At 42.2% G+C, this 22,837-nt stretch overlaps 3 protein-coding genes across 3 annotated transcripts; all 3 read left to right on the forward strand.

The window, feature by feature from the left end:
* The first annotated feature begins 236 nt into the window (after positions 1–236).
* Positions 237–7,866, forward strand: grinab (glutamate receptor, ionotropic, N-methyl D-aspartate-associated protein 1b (glutamate binding)). Its single transcript, XM_053611251.1, has 7 exons — positions 237–395; positions 4,159–4,470; positions 4,578–4,690; positions 5,626–5,826; positions 6,038–6,166; positions 6,679–6,822; positions 6,916–7,866. Exons 2-7 carry the CDS (start codon positions 4,164–4,166, stop codon positions 7,063–7,065), a joined length of 1,044 nt encoding a protein of 347 aa, XP_053467226.1. The 5' UTR covers positions 237–395; positions 4,159–4,163; the 3' UTR covers positions 7,066–7,866.
* Positions 7,867–8,351: 485 nt separating this feature from the next.
* LOC128599547 (uncharacterized) lies at positions 8,352–10,783 on the forward strand. Its single transcript, XM_053611252.1, has 4 exons — positions 8,352–8,668; positions 9,580–9,738; positions 9,863–9,987; positions 10,362–10,783. The coding sequence occupies exons 1-4, from the start codon at positions 8,356–8,358 to the stop codon at positions 10,692–10,694; spliced, it is 930 nt and encodes a 309-aa protein (XP_053467227.1). The 5' UTR covers positions 8,352–8,355; the 3' UTR covers positions 10,695–10,783.
* Positions 10,784–11,956: 1,173 nt separating this feature from the next.
* On the forward strand, positions 11,957–22,746 carry smpd5 (sphingomyelin phosphodiesterase 5). The gene is made up of 8 exons (XM_053611233.1): positions 11,957–12,745; positions 15,193–16,369; positions 17,076–17,151; positions 17,270–17,410; positions 18,518–18,607; positions 19,785–19,848; positions 21,026–21,185; positions 21,965–22,746. Exons 2-8 carry the CDS (start codon positions 15,296–15,298, stop codon positions 22,064–22,066), a joined length of 1,707 nt encoding a protein of 568 aa, XP_053467208.1. The 5' UTR covers positions 11,957–12,745; positions 15,193–15,295; the 3' UTR covers positions 22,067–22,746.
* Positions 22,747–22,837: the final 91 nt, after the last annotated feature.

The raw sequence follows: 22,837 nt of genomic DNA on the forward strand, positions 1-22,837 counted from the left end.
TTAAATAAATAACTATTTTAAGGCGAGTCACATGGTGAGTAGCTTGATTACGCTTTTTAAAAAAGAATCATGGGTGTTTTTGTTTGTTTGTTTGTTTGTTTGTTTATTGACGTAGCGCACGTCATGTGCAGTACAACACGCATTCAAGACGCTGGGATCGCCTCGCGAGGGCGGGTTTTACACCACGTGACCTCGCGGTCCACTCTCATTGGCTGCCTTCTTGTCATTTCAAGCGTGAAGGGGGCGGAGCCTGATTGGACTACATAAAGATGAAATAAAGATGGCGGAGAAATAACTTAAGAAGCTCCAGCGGTATTGTAGTGAAAAGAAATTCGTTTTTTTGTCGGTTAAAGGTCGGAGTACACGGCGGATCATCGCAGAGAAGTGTAAAAGAGGTATGTTGTGTTGTGTGAGCTGCTTTTCTGTGTGTCGGAGATGAAGGAAATAGCTCGTTTTGTCCTCGGAATGTGGCGAACTTTGCTGTGAGATCAGATCAGATCAGACCAGACCAGAGCTTGGTTTGGTTTGGTTTTGTTTTGAGCTCAGAATAAGCGCGTAAACAAATGACTATTTCTTCACCTTTTCGGACAGTGTACAGAATCTGGATGCGGTTCTGGTTTGGATATTTAAGATAAGAAGCCTGCGGAATAATGGTGTGTATATGATGCAGTGATCTAGGACATGACGTGGGTGTGATGGAGATTAATATTTCACCAGGTGTGTGTAATGTAATGTGAGAGTGTAAAGTAACACACAGACTGAGCTCTCCATCAGCTTCTGCCTCCGAAAAGAAATAAATACCTTCATTAATATATAGATAAATAAATACAAGTCATTAAAATATCATCGGCAGAAGCTCGAAGGCCTGAAAGAGAAACCACATGGAAAACCACCTCATTCTTCCATCTACAGCTTATTTATTTATTTATTTATGCATTCATTCCTATTAAAGTCAACCTTAACCTCTTAAAATCACCATTTTTAGCATTTAATCCAAGTTAAATAAACCTGAACCCTTTGAAATTGTATGTCGCTGTAATGTTCATACTTCACCTTCTGTTCAAACTAATATATATATATATATATATATATATATATATATATATATATATATATATATATATATATATATATAAACATTTGAAGGCCGTGTTTTGTTTTCTATTAGTCTTCTATACTTTAATATAATATAGTTAAAATGTCCTTTCATAGCATAGCAGCACAACCTTTGTTCATTCCGTCTTTCTCTAAACCTTTTAATGATTTAATTTATATTCATAACAAGTGTATATTTTGTGTTGTTTAAAGTATAAAACGTTGAAGTTAAGATGGTGAGAAGATACACCACACGCATGTAGTTTACATGTCTGATGTCCCACACAGGAAGTGTGACCGGAAACGGCTCAGCTCTCCGCGTCACATGACCCTTTATCACACCGTTTAAATTAATACATAAATAAAAAGAAGAAAAGCTTCCTTCTTTAACTCAGGTGAAACTTAACGAACAAAGCGGAGATTGTGAAAATTGAAGAAAGAATGGGTTTAACCTTTCATTTCCTACTAGAAGAGATCATTTGGGGAAGTTTTGTAGAAAATAAATAAATAAATAAATCCAGCTTGGGAATTATTGATTATTGTTTGATTAATTATTGATTCATATTCACGTCAGACTCGTGGTGTTATTCCACCCGGGCTGAATGAAGCATAGCCGAGGATTTATATAATAAATGATCGTGTTCTCTTTTAGAAATTAAAAGTATAACTGTATCAAGATTCATTCTTCTTCTTCTTCTTCTTCTTCTTATTATTATTATTATTATTATTATTATTATTATTAAACATTCAGATTTTTTTTGGTTTGTTTTACTTTAATTACAGACCCATTAGTCAAAGGCTTACATCAGTTCATGACGAAGATTATTTCATTTATTTAATTGCTTCTAAACGCTGTGGGTTTGCTTTTTTTGTTTTTTTTTAAATGTATTTTTACACCACAAAAGTCAAATCAGTCACAAAAAAGGAGAGAAAAAAAACAACCCTCAAATTTGTGGTGAAGAGTTAAAACCGCTGAAGCCCGAAGAAGATGAAAACAGCTCGAGTCTTTCTGAGAAATGGATTGACAGGAAAGTTGCACGGTGTGGTCGGAGAAAACGGCCTGTGTACGTGACGAGTGTAGTTGCCGAGTGTAGGATCGGATGCGAGATTTAAAACTCACCCGAGTTTCTCCCACACGTGATGGTTCTGCTGTGATCTTTTACATTTGTTTTTCTATAGATAAAAAAGCGTTATGTTTCATTTAAATGTCTTTGACACCAAAAAAAGGAATGTGCAAAATTTTAACACCCCATCATACACACACACACACACACACACACACACACAGCTTATAATGATAAAATTTTATAAACTCATAAAGTTATACAAAGGTATCATGAGGTTGGACATGTTCACAAGTCCCTGAGGTCCAAGTCCAAATCAAGTGTCATGTCTTTGTTCTATTTTTATGAATAGTTCTTGTGCGGGACGAACACCAGGTTTGTGTGGAACATGTTTCTGACCCTCGGAGGCGTACGCTTTTGGTGTCTATCTGTGTGAATTAGAAACATGTCGACGCAGCTTGTTCTATGCTGGAGGAACAACTCAAACGGCGCTGTATTCTTGATCTTTCACTTTCACTGCTTTTATTTTATACACACACACACACACACACACACACACACACAGCTGTGCTGGTTGTCTCTCTCCGTCTTTCAAGGCGCCCGTCTCTCCCATTTTTATTCTCACCTCGGCTGGCTGCAGTAAGACTCCGCCCACCGTTCACAAACCGGGGCTCAAGCACGCCCCCGCAAATGAGGTGTTTGATGCCGTCATGTGGGGCAGTAAAGAGAGAACGTAATCGGGAACGCCAAACCAAAATGACTTGTGTTTCACAAGTCTTCCTCGAGTCCAAGTCGAGTCGCGAGTCAGTTTGTTCATGAGTCCAAGTCGAGGCGCGAGTCAGTTGTTCACGAGTCCAAGTCGAGGCGCGAGTCAGTTGTTCACGAGTCCAAGTCGAGGCGCGAGTCAGTTGTTCACGAGTCCAAGTCGAGGCGCGAGTCAGTTGTTCACGAGTCCAAGTCGAGGCGCGAGTCAGTTGTTCACGAGTCCAAGTCGAGGCGCGAGTCAGTTGTTCACGAGTCCAAGTCGAGGCGCGAGTCAGTTTGTTCACGAGTCCAAGTCGAGTCGTGAGTCAGTTGTTCACGAGTCCAAGTCGAGGCGCGAGTCAGTTGTTCACGAGTCCAAGTCGAGGCGCGAGTCAGTTTGTTCACGAGTCCAAGTCGAGGCGCGAGTCAGTTGTTCACGAGTCCAAGTCGAGGCGCGAGTCAGTTGTTCACGAGTCCAAGTCGAGGCGCGAGTCAGTTGTTCACGAGTCCAAGTCGAGGCGCGAGTCAGTTTGTTCACGAGTCCAAGTCGAGTCGTGAGTCAGTTGTTCACGAGTCCAAGTCGAGGCGCGAGTCAGTTGTTCACGAGTCCAAGTCGAGGCGCGAGTCAGTTTGTTCACGAGTCCAAGTCGAGGCGCGAGTCAGTTGTTCACGAGTCCAAGTCGAGGCGCGAGTCAGTTGTTCACGAGTCCAAGTCGAGGCGCGAGTCAGTTGTTCACGAGTCCAAGTCGAGGCGCGAGTCAGTTGTTCACGAGTCAGTATTAATGATTCATTTAGGACTGTAGTTTAATTATCAGTGCTTTTTTCTGTGCATTTTTGTCCATGAACTGATGCTTAAATACTTGAACACATCATTAAGTTTATAATATAAAGTTTTAGTCTGAAGTTTATATTGTAACATTTAGTTTGTGGATTTTATTTGAAATACATGAAGAAATGGTTAATGAAGCGTACCGTGATGTTTGGAATCGTCACCATATCGATGTGTTTGTGGGGTTTTTTGTTCTTATTATTTTTTTAATATTTTTTTTATATTTTGTGGGAAACTTCTTGATGGGGAAACATCCAAAGACTGAAGAGAATTGAAAGAAAGAATCTGAAATGTTTAATCAGTAGTCCAGGTTTAAATGGCTTTACTCTCTTCAGTAAAGCTTTTAAAAATAAATAGTAAATCTGTTTTGGGGTTTTTTTCCTTTTTTTAAATTAATTAATTAATTTATTTTAAATGTGTTTATAGTCGCCATGTCACAGGATAAAATTGGATACGTCCCGTTCGTGGACAGCGCCTCACCTCCAGCGCCGCAGGACTACGCGTACGGGCAGCCGAACCCCGCCGGATTTGTCCTGCCTCCTCCGGATTACAGCGTGATGCCTGGAGCCCCGGGAGCACCCGGAGCGCCCGGCGGCGTTCCCTTTCCTCCTCCTGGAGCCTTTATGCATCCAATGTACGGTCAGGGCGGCCCCGGATTTCCCCAGGCGCCCTTTCCACACGCGACTCCCTACAACCCGGCGCCGAATCCGGCTCCAACTCCGTACCAGTACACTCCGGGTGAGGGGGCGTGGCTCCGAGCAGCCGACAGATTTTACTTCCATCTGAACCTGTTTGTTTTTGTTTGTTTTTTACTGTTTTATCTGTTTCGGTTTGGTGACACGCAGATGCATCCAACACTTTTTACCAAAGTGACGAGCCTCCTCCGGTGTACGACCACGAGGAGATCGCCATCTCGGGGTTCGATGACAAAACAGTGAGACGAGCGTTCATCCGCAAGGTAAAACAAACAAACAAACAAACAAAAGAACGCGTAAACGATCGTGTTTGCATTTTAATTTAATTGTGTCTCAGGTGTATTCTAAAAGATTGACACTCGATTGATGTGGCTAAAGATTTACACGTGTGAGGAAACCCCGGCTTGTGTGAAATTAAATATTTATTTATAGTGATTAATGATCTAAAAGAACTGTTTTCTGTTCGTTGGAATTAACCGAACAATCGTGCGGAGAAAAAAACTCCTCGTGCTTATCGTTCAGCTGGATTCATAAATGCAAAAAAAATTTTAAGACGTTCAGAACCATAAAAATGGTCAGAAGTACAAGTGCTTTAAAAAAATAAATCCCGCATATTCATGAATATGTAAATAAAACCACACCCAAAGGAATTACCGAGATCATTTTACACCACAGCGCTGCTGAGCTCTGGGTTCTGATCGTTCGGAAGGTGTTGATTTAAATTTCTTTAAAGGTGAAAATCACAGGTTTGTATTAAGGCACTTGGTTTAAAAAAAAATAAAAATAAAATTTAAACCACGTTTCTATAGTAACAGGTAATTCACATGGACTTGTTCGGCAGACTGATTGTTATATATATACATATATATATTTATATTATATTATATTTTTTTTTTCTATTAGTTGATGTGGTGTAAAATGTTCTGTAAGCAGAAATGTGTTTATGTAACGTTTATGGAAGGAGTCTCCAGTGTCAGAGTTTCCCATCTTCCGTACAGGAGTTTACGCTTCTTTGCGTTTTCTCAGTAACGTGACGTAACGATTTTTGGTCTTATCGGTGCGTTTATAGCTGCTGTAACGTAAGTGAGAACAGGAACGATTCATTAAACGTCACCAGAAACGGATAACGTTTGTTGTTGTTTTTCTTTATAGTCATTGTTGTGGTGTGAGAGGGCTAAAACTGTGTGTGTGTTGGCAGGTCTTCCTCGTTCTCACCGTGCAGCTCGTCGTCACCTTCTCCGTGGTCGCTCTCTTCACCTTCGAGCACAATGTGAAGACGTTCGTGAGGCAGAACACCTGGACCTACTACGTGTCCTACATCATCTTCCTCGTTCCCCTCATCGCCATCAGCTGCTGCGGAGAATTCCGCCGCAAACACCCGTGGAACCTGGTCGCCTTGGTAACGACCTACACGTCATACTGTTCATACACATGTTTTACATGTATTATAATTATAATATATTACTGACTGGACTCGAATTATTTTTTTTTGTGTCTGGAAATGGACAAAGGCACGGAGTCTGAAATGTAGTTTTATATTTATTCTAAATTATCGGTCTTATTTATAAAAAAAAAAAAAAACTAGACAAAAGGACCTCTTTTCGTTTCAGTCGGTGTTGACCCTGAGCATGTCGTACATGACGGGCGTGATCGCCAGCTTCTACGACACGGACGCCGTCATCATGGCCGTCGGCATCACCGTGGTGGTCTGCTTCACCGTGGTGATCTTCTCTCTGCAGGTCAGCGCTCTGGTTTATTTCAGCACAGGGTTTTAATCGTGTCCTCCACAGGAATCTGCGTGGAACGTGTTTGTGTGCCCCCCCTGCTGGCTGTGAGGAGAATTACAATTACCGTATTGAACCCGAATAAACAGGGGGTCCTCTTCCGCTGACTCTCTCACGCTGTTTCTTAAAAATATATTAGCTGTGGGAAATTTTTATTATTTATTTAAGAAGAGGAAATACAAATAAAAATATTTTTTTTTTAATTATGGGAATATTACAGACCGCACCTTTAAGAGTCGAGGAGCAGAACTTACCCAGAATGCATTGCATTTAGTAGCTTCTCTAATCCTCTATGTAACTTTATTATGGTGAAATTTCCTGGAAGTGCTCAGTAATTAAGTGGAATTTGACGAGTGTGTGGGTGGATTTATTTATATTTTTTGAGTAAACAGAGATTGTGAACTGATGAGAGCACTGCCTTGTGTTTTTTGTTTTTTCTTTCTTCCCCCTTTTACACGCCCACACAGAGCAAGTACGACTTCACTTCCTGTGCCGGAGTCCTGTTCGTGTGCGTGATCGTCCTCTTCGTCTTCGGGATCCTCTGCATCTTCATCCGTAACAACATCCTGCACATCGTGTACGCCTCGCTGGGCGCGCTCGTCTTCACCTGCGTAAGACTTTTATTTATTTACTTACTTATTTATTTTCTACCTTAACACCTTTCTGCGTGGTGAATGACGAACGTGTGCTGCGTTGTGCCGCAGTTTTTGGCCGTGGACACGCAGCTGCTCCTGGGGAACAAGAAACTGTCTCTGAGCCCCGAGGAGTACGTGTTCGGAGCGCTGAACCTTTACCTGGACATCATCAACATCTTCCTGTACATCCTGCAGATCGTCGGCCGAAGCCGCAACTAACAGGAGGACGAGCTTAAACGCGGTCCTTTTACACCTGCTTTTTGTCTTTAACCTTTAATACTAAACTAGCTTGTTTCATCAATGTATGTGTAAAAAAAAAAAAAAAAAAAATTGAACCTTTATTATTATTATTATTATTATTATTATTATTATTATTATTGTAATTGTTGTTGTTGTTATTACACTACATACCGATCCACTTTTGCTCCACACAGTCAGTCCAGTTTAACTAATGTTCTAACGTTTAATGGACGCACATAGCCGCCAGTTCAGCTTCCCAAAATGGCGTCTCCTCGACCAGCTTTTGTTGCGTCGTCTCGATCAAATCTGAATTTTTATTTAAAATTTTTTCCCCCATTGGCTTTCGGATTATCGTAACCACTTTATCTCTACTTCTTTATTTCCGTTTGCAGTGCCGCTCTTCCTGTAAATACGGATCTAAACCTCCTCTAGGTCTTTTCGGTTAGGATGTCGTGAGTCCTGTTGATGCAGTGAACCGTTAGCCGTAGTGTGTAACATGATATTAATAGACGGTTAACTACCGTGTGATTATCTTCTCTTTTTTTCTTTTCTTTTTTTTGGGAGGTTTTGTTTGTTTGTTTGTTTGTTTGTTTGTTTGTTTGTTTGTTTTTGAATAACACATAGACTTTTAGTTTTATTAAAGGTTCTTAAATCAATCTTTGATTAGGTCTCATTGCTGTATCTGTATAGAATAATTAGTAGAAAAAAGACACTCTGTATTTTTCGATAAATGTATGTCTGATAAGAAGTGGAATAAAATAATGTTTTTTTTCCCTCTCATATCTGTCTGACATTTTCAATATTCACGACATCTCCATGATTTGACAGAAAAATAGTTAAAACTACATCAGCGTAACCAGGGCTCCAGGAAAAAAAAAATCTACATTGTTAGGCCACGCCTTGTTAGGCCACGCCTTGTTAGGCCACACCTTGTTAGGCCACACCTTGTTAGGCCACATTGAAATACTAGTATGACATTCTGTGATTGTTGTATTTGACCAATCAGTGATCTGCAGTATTTCTAGCTCCTCCCACGTGTCGCTGTTGGAAACCCGATTCGGTGCTGGTGCTTAGTTACGGTACGGATCACTCTGCAATGGAAACAACGAGGAACTGATACGGGATTGTGTACCGAACCGAACCGTCCAGTGGAAACACATTCAAATGGTTCCGATTGGTGCCTCAGTGTTAAGAACGAACCGCTGGCCAATCACAACGCTTAAAAAGTGCCACGGAATTGGAACAGAACTGTGGAATCACGTCTCTGTGATGCAACACGCACACATTCCAAAATGCTCTTCACTGTTGTGGGTTAGAACTCACAAACCCCTCATTCTGCTGCTCGGTCTCAGAGCTGAAGCTTGTTTTTCTGCTTCGTCTACAGTTGAAAGGTTTTCGATAGTAATGGATGAACGTGACTTTAATGCGGAGCTGCTTCTTCAAAACGAGAGGCTCAGGCATGAGGTGGAGGATCTGAAAACGCTGCAGAGTGTGGTGAAGGAGAATCTGGAGCTGCGCTCGATCCTGGACAGCTTCCACTCAACCAACCATACGGTCATGGAGAAAAGCCAGATCAGTGCAGGTAATCCACATCAGCAGCTCAGAAGCAATCACAACGCAGCGTTGGGAATATATGTTTATATTGATCGTCTTGGCATGGTGGCTTAGTGGTTAGCACGTTCGCCTCACACCTCCAGGGTCGGGGGTTCGATTCCCACCGTGGCCCTGTGTGTGTGGAGTTTGCATGTTCTCCCCGTGCTGCGGGGGTTTCCTCCGGGTACTCCGGTTTCCTCCCCCAGTCCAAACACATGCATGGTAGGCTGATTGGCGTGTCCAAAGTGTCCAAAGTGTATGAATGTGTATGTGAGTGTGTATGTGATTGTGCCCTGTGATGGATTGGCACCCTGTCCGGGGTGTACCCCGCCTTGTGCCCGATGCTCCCTGGGATAGGCTCAAGGTTCCCCGTGACCCTGAAGGAAGGATAAGTGGTATAGAAGATGGATGGATGGATGATCGTCTTGTTGCTGTAGTGATTAGTCTGGTTGACTGATTTCAACCAGTTTTAATCCAAAACAAAAAAAACTCAAAAACAAGTCGCTTATAAATAAAGCAGCTTGGACAGAATGTGTTCAGGAATAAAAAATAAAAAAAAAGAGAGAGGGAATAAATAGTTATATTACAGTTGTGCTCATATGTTTACATACCCCTTGCAGAATCTGCAAAATTATCATTAATAATTAAAATAAATAAATAAGAGGAATCATTAAAATCGCATTTAGTTTTTTATTTAGTTCTGCCCTGAATGAGTTATTTCACACAACAGATGTTTACATTATCGTCCATGAAACACAATAATAACTGAATTTACACAAATGACTGGTTTTACATTTTGTGATCGCTGTTCACGAGTCCCTTCTTTGTCCTGAGCAGTTAACCTTTAAAAAGTCACCGTGTTTTGAGAATGTCTTTGTGCTCGTGACGTGTGTGATTCAGGGAGGAAATCCATGCTCCAGTGGCGTGACTGCGTCGTGGGCGAGAGCTCGTTCAGAGACGGTCTTATCAGACCTTGTTGCACGTCGTCTCCTCTCAGAAACACGCAGGGCAGACCTGCATGTCCTGAGACGTCCTCCTCGTCCTGCCAGACGGTGAAAGGTGAGTTCCGTTCTCACAGACATCGTGTTGATGTTGTTGTTGTTGTTGTTAATTCACACTTTGTTTGTTTTCTACACTAAAACGTATGTAGAAGCGTTAAAACGTTGTCTGATGCGACCCACAGATTCTGAGAGGATGTTGGGGGAAATGGCCTTCCAGCTGGAGCGCAGGATCCTCTCCCACATCTTCTACAAACAGACGAGACTGTACGGTTTCACCGTGCAGAACATACTGGACAAGATCATACAGGTGAGTTAGAGTAGGTCATAGGTCAAAGGACAGGTGAGTTAGTATAGGTCCTAACACAATAATACGAGTAAACTAGTATGAGTAAAAGTACTGGTGATCTATTATGGGTCACAGGTCAAAGTGCAGGTAAACCAGTATAGGTCATAGGTCATAAAACAGGTGAGCTAGTATAGATCATAGGTCAAAGTACAGGTGAGGCTGTATAGGTCTTTTAGTACAGGTGAGCTAGTACAGGTCATAGGTCATAATACAGGTGAGGTAGTATAGATCATAGGTCAAAGTACAGGCGAGTTATATGTTATATGTTACTGCACAGATAAGCTGTTTACAGGTCGTAGGTCACAGCAGTGACATCATGGAAATGTCCTCGGCAGGTGTCTACGCATCCTCTGACGGGTCAGGTGGACGAGGCGTACAGGTCTGAGCTCATCGAGCGCTATGAGGATCTGATGAATAGGCTCGGTGTTTTGGGCTACAACTTGACGCTCCATCCTCCCTTCACCGAGTTCATCATCAACACGTACGGCATCCTGAAGGACCGCCCGGACACACACACGGCTCGGGAGTGGGGTCACAACGACCTGGACGTCCTGCAGTGTGTGATGATGGAGACGGCTCCGCCCAGCCTGCTGAAAGACCTGCTGGTCCTCTTCAGCTGCCTGTCCTACCTGGCGCAGAAGGACGGAATGCCGCTCCTCCTGTGGTAGCGCTAACTTGTGTGCGCTATCTCACGTTCCCCAAGCTCCTACATAACCTAAGGACTCGTGTTAGTCATTAAAACAACCTGGAACATGAAGTTACTGCTCATGTTTTTATTTATTATACAGTTCACAGATATGATCACCTTCCACACACCAAGAAGAACAATAACAGACTTAATGGAACCGTTATCACACTTTAACTGAGGATGTAAGGCTAATGTAGCTAATGAGTAAGGAAAGCTAATGGCCTCCAGCTTAGCATTTTACATCACTGTTGATCCCGGTTTGATCCTGATTCGTTTTCCTTCCCTGCTGGAATTTGTAATGGTTTTAATGGCTAGAATGGGAATTATCTTGGTTTTAATGGAAACTGTACTGTAATGGTCCCTGTGGGTCTCTACTGGTAATTTGTCGCCTTCTATTGGTGGCATGTTATGTCTAGTGGATACCATTAAAGACCTACATCCTTAATTCTACAACCCCAATTCCGAAAAAGTTGGGACAGTATGGAAAATGCTAATAAAAACAAAGAGGAGTGATGTGTAAATGTACGTTGACTTGTATTTAAACAAAAAACGACGTGCTCGGGAATACTTTGGTAAACCTTTGTCAGCGACACCATTCGCCGCTGCATCCACAGATGCAAGTTAAGGCTTTACTATGCAAAGCAGAAGCTCCGCCCACTTCTCTAGGCTCGGACTCATCTGAGATGGAGAGTAGCACATTGGAATCGTGATTTGTGGTCCGACGAGTCGACATTTCAAATAGTGTTTGGACAAAACAGCGTTGTGTTCTCCGGGGTAAAGAGGAAAAGGACCGCCCGAGCTGTTCTCAGCGTCAGGTCCAAAAGCCAGCGTCTGTCATGGTATGGGGCGTGTCAGTGCCCATGGTATGGGTAACCTGCACATCTGTAAGGGCAGCATTAATGCAGAAAGATATGTAGACATTTTGGAGAAACATATTCCGCCATCCAGAACAGGACAATGCCAGACCACATTCTGCCCGGTTTACAAGCGCATGGTTGCGTAAGCAGAGAGTGCGGGTGCGAGCGTGGCCTGCTGCAGTCCTGACCCGTCTCCCACTGAGAACGTGTGGCACATTATAAAATAATTCAACACGTTTTCAAATGACTTTTGTTTTGCATTTTCCATACTGTCCCAACTTTTTTAGAATTGGGGTTGTATGTAATTTAAACCATTGGATAATGGTTTTAATGGTTAGTAATGGTATTTGTAGTGGAAACCATTAGAAATTCTATGATGGTTTCTATTGCTTTGTTTTTTTCCAGCAGGGTTGTTGGATCCTCTGGGTTCTCCAGTTTCCTTCCAAAAACATACCATCAGGTGGACCGGCTATGCTAAATGGTGTGAACGTGAGCGTGAAAGGTGCGCTGAGGTGGATTGGCGTCCCATCCCGTATCTATTTTCCCACCTCACGCCCAGCGTTCCCAGGATACACCCCGGATCCACCACGACCCCGGGCAGGAGAACGCAGTTACAGAAAGAGAGTCTGTTCATAACACAGTTATTGAGAATGGTTTATAATCGCAGTTGTCACCAATGGATGTTGGCCATTTAGTGCCATTTCCTGTCAGGGAGTTTTTTCCCTCAACACCTCACCACCAGATCTAAACCTACATCCGGATTTCTGTAAAGCTGCTTTTGTGGCAGATAAAACTGGATGGAATGGAACTTTTATTATCTCGCATGGTTCATGTAGGAGGTTCAAACGATGCAGAGACGCTTACAGGGTGTGTTTAAAGCTGTGAGGTAAACTTAGCTTAGCTCTGCTTACACCGCACCTTTAATACAAGTCGCGGGAACGCGCAGAGGCGCGCGGGGGCGAGCCTGACTTAATAGGGTGCTTCTCGAGTGAACGAAACCGCTGGAGAGAGAGAGAGAGAGACGGATAGAAGGAGAGAGAGAAGGGGGAAACGAGTCAAACTGCAATCAGTGTTCCGGTTTTGTGCTGATTGAGGTTCACAGTAAGATGAAAGTCAGAGCTCATGTTTAAAACCCTCGCGTTTTGGAGCAGCAACAGAACCGAGCTTCAGTCAGGTGAGTACACCGACCAGGTAAACTTCAGCTAGCTCGCTGTGCTAACACCTAGCCCACCCCGTGTTGGGGAAGATTTCAGTTAAACATGTAAAATGGGCTAAAAATGGAGCTGGGGGTTCCACCGCTGCTCGTCTTGAGTCGAGTCTTCGATCTTGGGAGCTCCATCACATTTCTAGCATTTAGGAATCGATTCCGCGAGTCGATTCGGCAACGAGGCTCCGCGGTTCCGCTCTGACGTCATCGCCCATAAGACACCCTGTTTATTTTATCCGCTTTTGATTCATTTCTCAGGAGTCACTGCTGCATTTCCGGCCCTGCATTCTGACCTGCTTTTCTTTCTCCCTTTCACTTCAGCTCCTCAGAGCTTTTAGACACTTCTGCTGAAGATTCTGGAGTGAACTCTAATCTAATAAATACAGATTTTTTTTTTATTCAAAACGAAGGCTGTTTAATGAGATGGATCAGGTGTTAGGCGTTAGTGCTGGGTTGCCAGATGTGTGTTACAGATCCCAAAACACAAACCGGTAGAACATGTGTTCCAGATGCTGTGCTTCCTTATGACCTGCGACACTGGGACTATCCGTGTTACTTTTTGGTTCAGTTTGGATGTCTATCTTTTATTTACTTTAATATTTATTAATAGCTAATATTTATTTAATTTAAAAAAAGCTACAGTACATTTTCATGGTACAGTCAGTGCTGTTTATTTTTATAATAAAATTCAGCAATATTTAACTTTTGAGTGTTAGGTTTTAATTCAGAATCAAATTTAAAAACTTCAACTCGGTTGATTAATCGGTTATCGGAAGGTACCGCCCAGCGTAGTTATCGGTATCGGTAAAATCCGCTATCGCTCGACCCCTAAACCCATGTACTGAAGACTGAATGAATAAATGATCTAATCTACACAACCTAAAAAGCATTCCTGCAGGAGGAAAAACTCATGGATCTGGCAACACTCACTGACTCCACCGGGAACTAGAAGCTCTGATCCAGTTCTTATCAACACACCTGTAAAAGGTGTGAAAGCAGTGAACGATTCAGTGGTCTCAGGTTTTCAAGCCTCGCCTCACCGTTCCCTCGTGTTTCCAAACAGGACGCCGCCCAGAGCTTAAAAACATTTTCTTTACATGCAGTTCCAAGTTCAACCTAAATGACCACACCTTGATCCAGACAATAGTTCTCTGCATGTATGAAATGCTTTGCGTAACCGGTATTGTGGTGATCTTTCACACACACACACACACACACACACACACACACAGGTAATTTCGGAGGTGTGTGTTGATTTTATCTCGTGTGCTGACTACAGATGGTAAAATGTGGACAGATGGCGAGGGCTGGATTACTGTGTGCATGTCTGTTCTTGTCCTCATCTCACCCCGAGATGTCTTTCTCTCAACCTTTCTGTTTAATTATCAGGGGTGAAAGTCCTTCGCTAAACAAGTCTACTGGATTATTTAGACCTTACTGCTGTCCTGACTATATTATAGTATATTATATTATATTTAACAGCTTCATATATTTAAAGGAAACCATTAAAATATTTTATATATATATATATATAGTCAGTTCAGACTTGAGGAGGAATGAAATCTTGACTATTAAACACCAGATATTGACTTTTGGGTATCTCAGTGGAAATTCCGGGTTGTTGGATGTGACATTTGAACTCATATCGACTTATAGACGATATTATCTCTGTGTGTGTGAGCTTTCCGGAGTAATGCAGATTGAAATCCATATTTAAAAATAGGATATTACAGTAAATATGTGAAGCAGAGGAGATCTCTGAAATGAGTCTTTGGCTGATGAATGTTAACACACCTGGACACGTTTTCCTGCACCTGGAATCCAGGAAGAATAAAGGTATAAGGATGAAGATTAAGCAGACATGAGAGAATGTCGTACCAAAGCCTACAGTAACAATCCAGTGCAAGTTCCGGTTGTGTGATATCCATACGCTAGTAGAGCCATATGGAAAAAGTAGTTCCATCTCTGAAGCCCTATTCGGACGGGATTAGTGTTCCATGTCGGAGGTGGTGTAATGTAATTATTACTGCAGTATTTCTGGGATTTAAGTCTGAATCCGTCAGGCCAGTCTTTCTTTTTTTTTTTACGTTCATGTGCCTGGAAAGATAGATTATATGTTTTTATTACCTTCCTACTATAGGCGTATGTTACGAATAAGTACTGAAGAGGACCGGTGCTACAGATTTATTTCCTCAAACACACTGAATTGACTTCATTTCAGTTTAATGTGAGCTGAACGTCTGCCTTTAGACTTAAGTGGTAAGTGAATCTGGAGTAAACACGTTTCTGCGTTCTTTTCTCAGGGCAGGAGAACGTCTCCAGAGCTCTGCAGATCAGATAGAGATTAGACTGAACGTGTTGGAGTATTCCTTTAATATACACTCGTGGTGTTTTTTTTTTTTTTAAACTCGCAGGGAGATTACTCGGCCGCAGGCTGGACGTCTGGATGAAAGAACCCTGGCGCATGGGAGATGATTGGACGTGTCCCGAGTTGCTGCGTGTCCTTGTTGTGGTGTCATGAGACGAGGGATGCCTCTGAGAGAATCGCCCTTCCCTAATGGCTTCGTCGGGGCTCTTCACGCCCTGGGATGGGGCCTCATCTTCCCCTGCTTCTGGTTCCTGGACCGACTCATCGCCGCGTGTGTGTCCACGACGCTGGAGCGCAGGCGGAGACGGGAGCAAGAGTGCTACCTCTACCCGCTCGAGGTTTTTTTTGGCTCGCTGCTCTTCCTCTTCCTTTTCCTCATCTCGGCGCCGTTCGCTTTGCTGGGTTTCCTGCTGTGGGCGCCACTCCAGTTCGCACGCCGTCCCTTCTCCTATATGAAGCGGGACGTGACGATTAAGATGCAGGACCGTAACGCTGGATGGGAGGAGTCTGGAAAGGTGACATTTGGGTTTTTAAGTGGTAATCTGTGCCTCCTGCCCGGGGGTCTGGCGCGATTTAATAACCTGGCTCACACGCAGCAGCGGGCGCTCTCCATCGGGCGCAACATCGTGCAGGGCGTGAGCCGGCCGCATATCCGTATTTTCGTCGACTCGCCAAGTAGCTGCGCGGCCTTGAGCCCGTCCTCCAGCCTCCTGAACGCAGGCTCCGCCCCCTACGGCACCACGAATGCTCATCCTGCGACATCAGAACAGAATGGGGACGTTTCTAAAAATTCAGCGCCAATCACAGAAGAACAGGCCGTGGACGGCGATAAAGAAATCCTCCAAACGTCCAGCGGAGGCGCCGTAGCAAGCAATCACACACACGAACTCCAGGTGAACGGAAGCCACGTGAAGCCTTCGCGAGCGTCACACACACCTGTGGAGGTGTCGGCTCTGTTTCCAGCCAGCGTGGACATCCTGTGCCTGCAGGAAGTGTTCGATAAGAGGGCGGCGGCCAAGCTGGCTGAGATTTTGTCTCCGCTCTTTGGTCACATCCTGTACGACGTAGGCGTGTACGCCTGCAGCTCCGGCTCCTGCTTTAAGTTCTTCAACAGCGGCTTGCTGGTGGCCAGTCGCTACCCGGTGATGGAGGCGCAGTACCGCTGCTTCCCCAACAGCCGAGGAGAGGACGCTCTCGCCGCTAAGGGCCTGCTCTCTCTCAAGGTGCACGTGCTAACTGCTTGTAACACGCCGTCCTACATGAAACTTCGGAACAAGTACAACGACACTGAAATATGTTCCCTTGGTGATTTAGTTTTGTACGACGTTCGATCACTAACTAGTCATATCTATCATATTCCTTTTGTTATCCCAGATATCTCACCTTATTCGTCAATCTTTTATTAAAGTATGTGCGTAAATGTTCGTAAAACCGAACTAAAATGAATTATCGTTTAAGTTTCTTCACACTTCTGTGTATGTATGTATGATTAACGCCAATCGGCTCTAAATTACCGAGTGTACTCCCTTCACGTTTACATTTGGCCACACCCACAGATCTCCATAAAAGGCAAAGAGAACTGAAAACAACAAAACGGGGTCTGAACGGAGGACGAGTGCCTCGTTAATCCGAGGCGTGTGCTAAATCTTCCAATAACGCAGCTCAGCCACTGCAGCGCCCCGGAGCGCTCATAGACACACTAACGTTTCCTCTTCCTCCCTTTATCGCGCGCCATTACTTTTGTTCTCATGGAACGGCTAGTTTTATTGGCTTAAGTTAACTCCGCAGTAACTCGACGAGTAATATACGATCACCAGACGTCAGTGAGTCTCCTTATACGGACGTTTAGACGAATGTAGGATACGGGTGTTTGCGAGCTGATGCGTTGATGAAGGTGTTTACGGTTTCTGAAGCGGTTTTTGTTTTCAGGTACAAACCGGATTACAGAAGGGAGAGAAGAACATGGTGGGGTTTGTTAACTGCACTCATCTTCACGCTCCAGTAGGTAGGAAGTTTTTACGCCTCTCCCGTCGTATTTTTATCTCGGACGCCTCGTCGGAAATGCGTTCGTCTCTGTAGAGTTCCTGAACCTGTGGGTGTGGGGTTTTTCCTCCTGGGTTTAGGAGATGGAGAGATCCGATGTGAGCAGCTGGAGATGATCACCCAGTGGATCAGCGAGTTCCAGACCACAACCAGGCAGCAGGACGAGGTGGTGGTGTTCGACGTGCTCTGTGGAGACTTCAACTTCGACAACTGCTCTCCGGGTACGTCACCACAAACAAACAAACAAACAAACAAACAAACAATATCCTGTAAATGCACTCTTTTAAAAAATTATTTATTTATTTACATTTTTATATATATAAATCCTCCTTTGTAATATACTCAGATTCAGTAAAATACACAACGTTTTCAGTATTTATATTTTAACTTGTATAATTACTTTATTCTTCTAAAACCATTTTCTTATTTCTCATTTTTTTACATTTCCTTGTGCTAATTTTGCCTTTTTTTCTCCACTGGATCTTTATTATTTGAAAATTTTTTTTTTTTCCATTTACACTGCATTTTATTCTATATTTCTTTTTATATTTTTATTTTATTATTTTATTAACTCTTTTCTTTAGTTTCTCTTGTATAGTTCATTTTATTCCATTTTTTTTGTGTTTTTATCTCCTCATGCTTAGTTTATCTTTATTTTAATTTTATAACTATATATATATATATATTTAGATTTTAACTCCAGAAGGAAATTCACAGTTGTAGCTTCCTGCTGAATAATTATTTGATTTATTTCTCTTTTAATTAAATTTTTTGGTGAATTTATTTAAGGTTTTTTTTGTTTGTTTGTTTGTTTTTTTAAATCTCGTCACAATCTTTCTCTTTCATTTCTTTTTGTTTCGTTGTTCTAAAATTCTTTTCATTTTTGCTCATTTACATTTTGTTTTATTCTTTATTTCTGTCGCTAATCTGCTTATTTTTATCCCTTCATTTTATTTAGCTGTGTAATTGCGCAGCACTTTGCGCTACACTGTTAGGCTTTTATAAAGACTTTTATACACCCAGTAACTCACATTACACAGACACGACGAGGTCTTCTAACGAGTTTCTAACATCACTGACATTACTGCAGTAATCACACGCTCATCACTGGTCGTTGTTGTATTGAACATGAGTTTTAAATAACGTACACGCAGGATAACGTTAATGACGTAACGGTCATTAAGCTCTTCCTGTTTATCCTGCACGCTGTGTGCGGTGTGTTGAGTAGGACTACGGTAACGTCGTCTGTTATCGTTAACATTTCCTCATGAGCGCTAGTCAGTGTGAGAGTTTTGTTCAGTTTCTCGTCTGTTTGTTTTTGTGTGCAGACGACGATCTGGAGCAGAAACACACTCTGTTTAACGACTACATGGATCCGTGCAGAGCAGCAGTGGGCCGAGAGAAACCCTGGGCTATAGGTACACACACACACACACACACACACACACACACACACACACAGCTATATTGACGTGTAGTGACGTATGATAACGTGTAGTGATATAAAGTGACGTGTATTGATGTGTAGTGACGTGTAGTGCAGCTATATTGACGTGTAGTGACGTATGATGACGTGTAGTGATATAAAGTGACGTGTATTGATGTGTAGTGACGTGTAGTGCAGCTATATTGACGTGTAGTGACGTATGATGACGTGTAGTGATATAAAGTGACGTGTATTGATGTGTAGTGACGTGTAGTGCAGCTATATTGACGTGTAGTGACGTATGATGACGTGTAGTGATATAAAGTGACGTGTACTGATGTGTAGTGACGTGTAGTGCAGCTATATTGACGTGTAGTGACGTATGATGACGTGTAGTGATATAAAGTGACGTGTACTGATGTGTAGTGACGTGTAGTGCAGCTATATTGACGTGTAGTGACGTATGATGACGTGTAGTGATATAAAGTGACGTGTATTGATGTGTAGTGACGTGTAGTGCAGCTATATTGACGTGTAGTGACGTATAATGACGTGTAGTGATATAAAGTGACGTGTATTGATGTGTAGTGACGTGTAGTGCAGCTATATTGACGTGTAGTGACGTATGATGACGTGTAGTGATATAAAGTGACGTGTATTGATGTGTAGTGACGTGTAGTGCAGCTATATTGACGTGTAGTGACGTAGATCTCATTCATAATAGTGAAGTGTCTGTGAGGAGAGATGTGTTTATGTAGCGTGTGTGGAAGGAGTCTCCAGTGTCAGCGCTGTGTAACAGTCAGAAGTAAAGCTGTAACTGTAAGATTTCCCACATCTTCAGGACAGAGGACTTTGCACTTCCACGACATTAAATGTAACCATAAACGGATAAAAAGGACGAGACGACGTGTGGCATGAGAGGAATAAAACGCTCTGTGTGTGTGAAGTTGCTTATTTTCCCGAAACAGCGCGTCCCTGCGTGTTTTATTCCTCTTACACCACAGCTATTCGCCATTTTTTATTTATTAATGAACAACATGCCGTACTTTTTGTCCATTTACAGTTGTATTTGTCGTGTTACATCAGATTATATCGGATCGCGATCAGTTAGTTTTTGTTTTGTTTTTGATGCTTGTGTGTTTTTTTTTTTCCTCACCTCCATTCCCCAGGCACTCTGTTACAGCAGCCTACCTTATACGATGAGGACGTAAACACTCCAGATAACCTGCAGAGGTAAACCGCGTTTACATTCATTCATCCATCCATCCATCCATTCATTCATTCATTCATCCATCCATTCATCCATCCATCCATCCATCCATCCATCCATCCATTCATTCATCCATCCATTCATTCATTCATCCATCCATTCATCCATCCATTCATTCATCCATCTATTCATTCATCCATCCATTCATTCATTCATCCATCCATTCATCCATCCATCCATTCATCCATCTATTCATTCATCCATCTATTCATTCATTCATCCATCCATTCATCCATCCATCCATTCATTCATTCATCCATCCATTCATCCATTTATTCATTTATTCATTTATTCGTTCATTCATTCATTCAGTGATTAATTGGTTAATTAATTATTATAACACGTTTATAACAGAGGAAATCAATCTGTTTCGGTTATAAATGAGCTTTCCTTGATTATGAATGATTATTCCATGGCTACATGATGGTACTTTTTTTTTAAAACTATAAATAAATAAAACAGGGAGTCAGCACCAGAATTATTGGCACCCTCGGTAAAGATGGCGTAAAATAAAAAAAAGTCACGCTGTAAATATGACCGAAATCGAACTTTTAATTGATGTAAATTTATTCAAACAAAATCAAAAATCTGTTTAAAAAAAAAACAAAAAACACGTTTTCCAACAAAAACAGATTTATCATAATTATTGGCACCCTCACGTTTGGTACTTTGCACTGCACCACCACCCGTCGCTAATATAACAGCGCTTATACAGTACAGATCCTCTCCAGATCCTCCAGGGTCCGGAGTCCTCGCTTGTGACCACTCCTCTTCTCCTCTGTGCTTCCCCCATAACACATCTTATATTATACCCATCTTTACCAAGGGTGCCAATAATTTTGAAACCTGTAACAAATGCCAAAGTTTGGAAAAAGAACATCTTTGGAGCAGGAAAAGAGACTTGACTGTATTTTTAAAAAAATGTTGTTAGGATTGATTTTTATTATCGTTATAGTTTATACTTGATTATGTTTATAATGTAAGTGATGTTTCTGTGAAAGAGTTTAAACTGTAAAGTGCTTCAGTTAAAAACTACATTTTTTTAAAGCTTGGTATCTTTTAAAGAAAGTCTTCAGTATCAGAAAGGAAACGTGGTATTGTTCCGTCTCTGCGTTTAAAATCGTGCTGTAATGTCTGCAGGACTCTGGAAAATGAAGAGTTGCGTAAGCTGTACCTGGCGCCCCCCGTACCCCGCGGTGACACCCCTCTCGTGTACCCCGAGCCCGGGGAGGCCTGGGTGGGCCGCCGTATCGACTACCTCCTGTACAGAGAGAGCAATCTGACTGAGCGCTGCCACACGGTGAGACGCCGCAGAACTCAACCCTCACACTCTCTGAAGCTCACGGACTCGTTTCTGTCCTGCTGTGTGTTATTATAATATCATGTATTTATAAATAATCACACCTGATGTGATGTCATCTTTTGAGAAATAGCCACAGCGTTGCGAGGGGAAAAAAAGTCACAATGTTTAAACAATAAAATCGCAATATTAATGAGTGGCGTTGGACACGCCAATCAGCCTACCATGCATGTGTTTGGACTGGGGGAGGGAACCGGAGGAAACCCGCGCAGCACGGGGAGAACATGCAACCTCCGCACACACAGGGCTGTGGCGGGAATCGAACCCCCGACCCTGGAGGTGTGAAGCTGTAGTGGAAGGAGAAGTTGCGGGCCGTGCTCGTCTTCACACCTCTCGCTCATATTGTGACTTTATTCTCCAAATATCGCGGCTTTGCTCTTCTAACATTATGACTTTTTTGTTTTTCTTGAAGCATCGTGACTTTTTTTTTTCCACAAAATATTACAACATTATTTCTTATTTTCATATTGCGTCCGTGCTGCTTTCCTTTTCCCCTCCTGTATGTTTGTCTTCGTTATGCATGAGGGGAAATCTGCTTGCTTTCTGACTCACGCGCTGCTTTACACCGTCACGCCTCTACAGAGCGGAGAAACCGGTTCCGATTATTATTATTATTTTATTATTATTATTATTATTATTATTATTATTATTATTATTTTATTATTATTATTAAAGCTGAAAGATGGTTTTGTTTTTCTTTTCTTCTGTTCGTCTTTCAGGAGGTCGAGGAGTTTACCTACGTGACCCAGCTGGCGACTTTAACGGATCACATCCCCGTCAGCATGAGACTCGCCGTCACGCTCGACTCCTCAGGCTCATGAGCTGGAACACACGTCACTCTCTCACTCTCACACACACACACACACACACACCCCCACACACACACAGAGCTTCAGACAGGACAGGAGAGTAGAATAAACTGCAGCTGAACCTGTGCTGTACCGGTGTTTTATATATCAGGAGATAAATCCTGATTTTATCACACTGTTTTATCAGGGTGAAAGTTCTCACACTTCTGATGTAATGAAGACACTTTTTAATTAAGACACTTTTCTTTGCTTTTTTAAAAAATAATAATAATCGAATGAAATGAAATGAAATGTAAATTTTGCACTCCCACAGTGTGGATTGTATTAAAGTCGTTACCTCGTGCATGGTTTAGGATCCACTGAGAGACTCCGACCTCACCGGCAATAAACATCCTCCTTTTATTACTTAGGTTTTGTTTTTCTATTCTCTCTCTCTCTCTCTCTCTCACACACACACACACACACACACACACACACACACAGATGATTCATGTAATCTATTTTAATAAAAAGTGACACTATTCAAACTGATGATTTAGTTTCTATTTCGAGTCATTTGTTCATTTTTAAACAAAGTGTTCAATGAGGATCAGATGTACAAAGACCTAAAACAAGAAAGAAAAGTATGCAATTTTGAGCAAAGATTCTTTTCTTTAAAAAAAAATAAAAAAATGCTATTATAAAAGCTCTGATGAAGCATTCGATTACAACAAACAACATCAAACCTCTGTAGAATTATCTATAAAAATCAACAGCTAAAAACAAAAAAGTCAGTTATTTTAT

This window comes from Ictalurus furcatus, chromosome 23 (genome assembly GCF_023375685.1).
Source record: "Ictalurus furcatus strain D&B chromosome 23, Billie_1.0, whole genome shotgun sequence".
In the NCBI taxonomy this organism is placed as follows: Eukaryota; Metazoa; Chordata; class Actinopteri; order Siluriformes; family Ictaluridae; genus Ictalurus; species Ictalurus furcatus.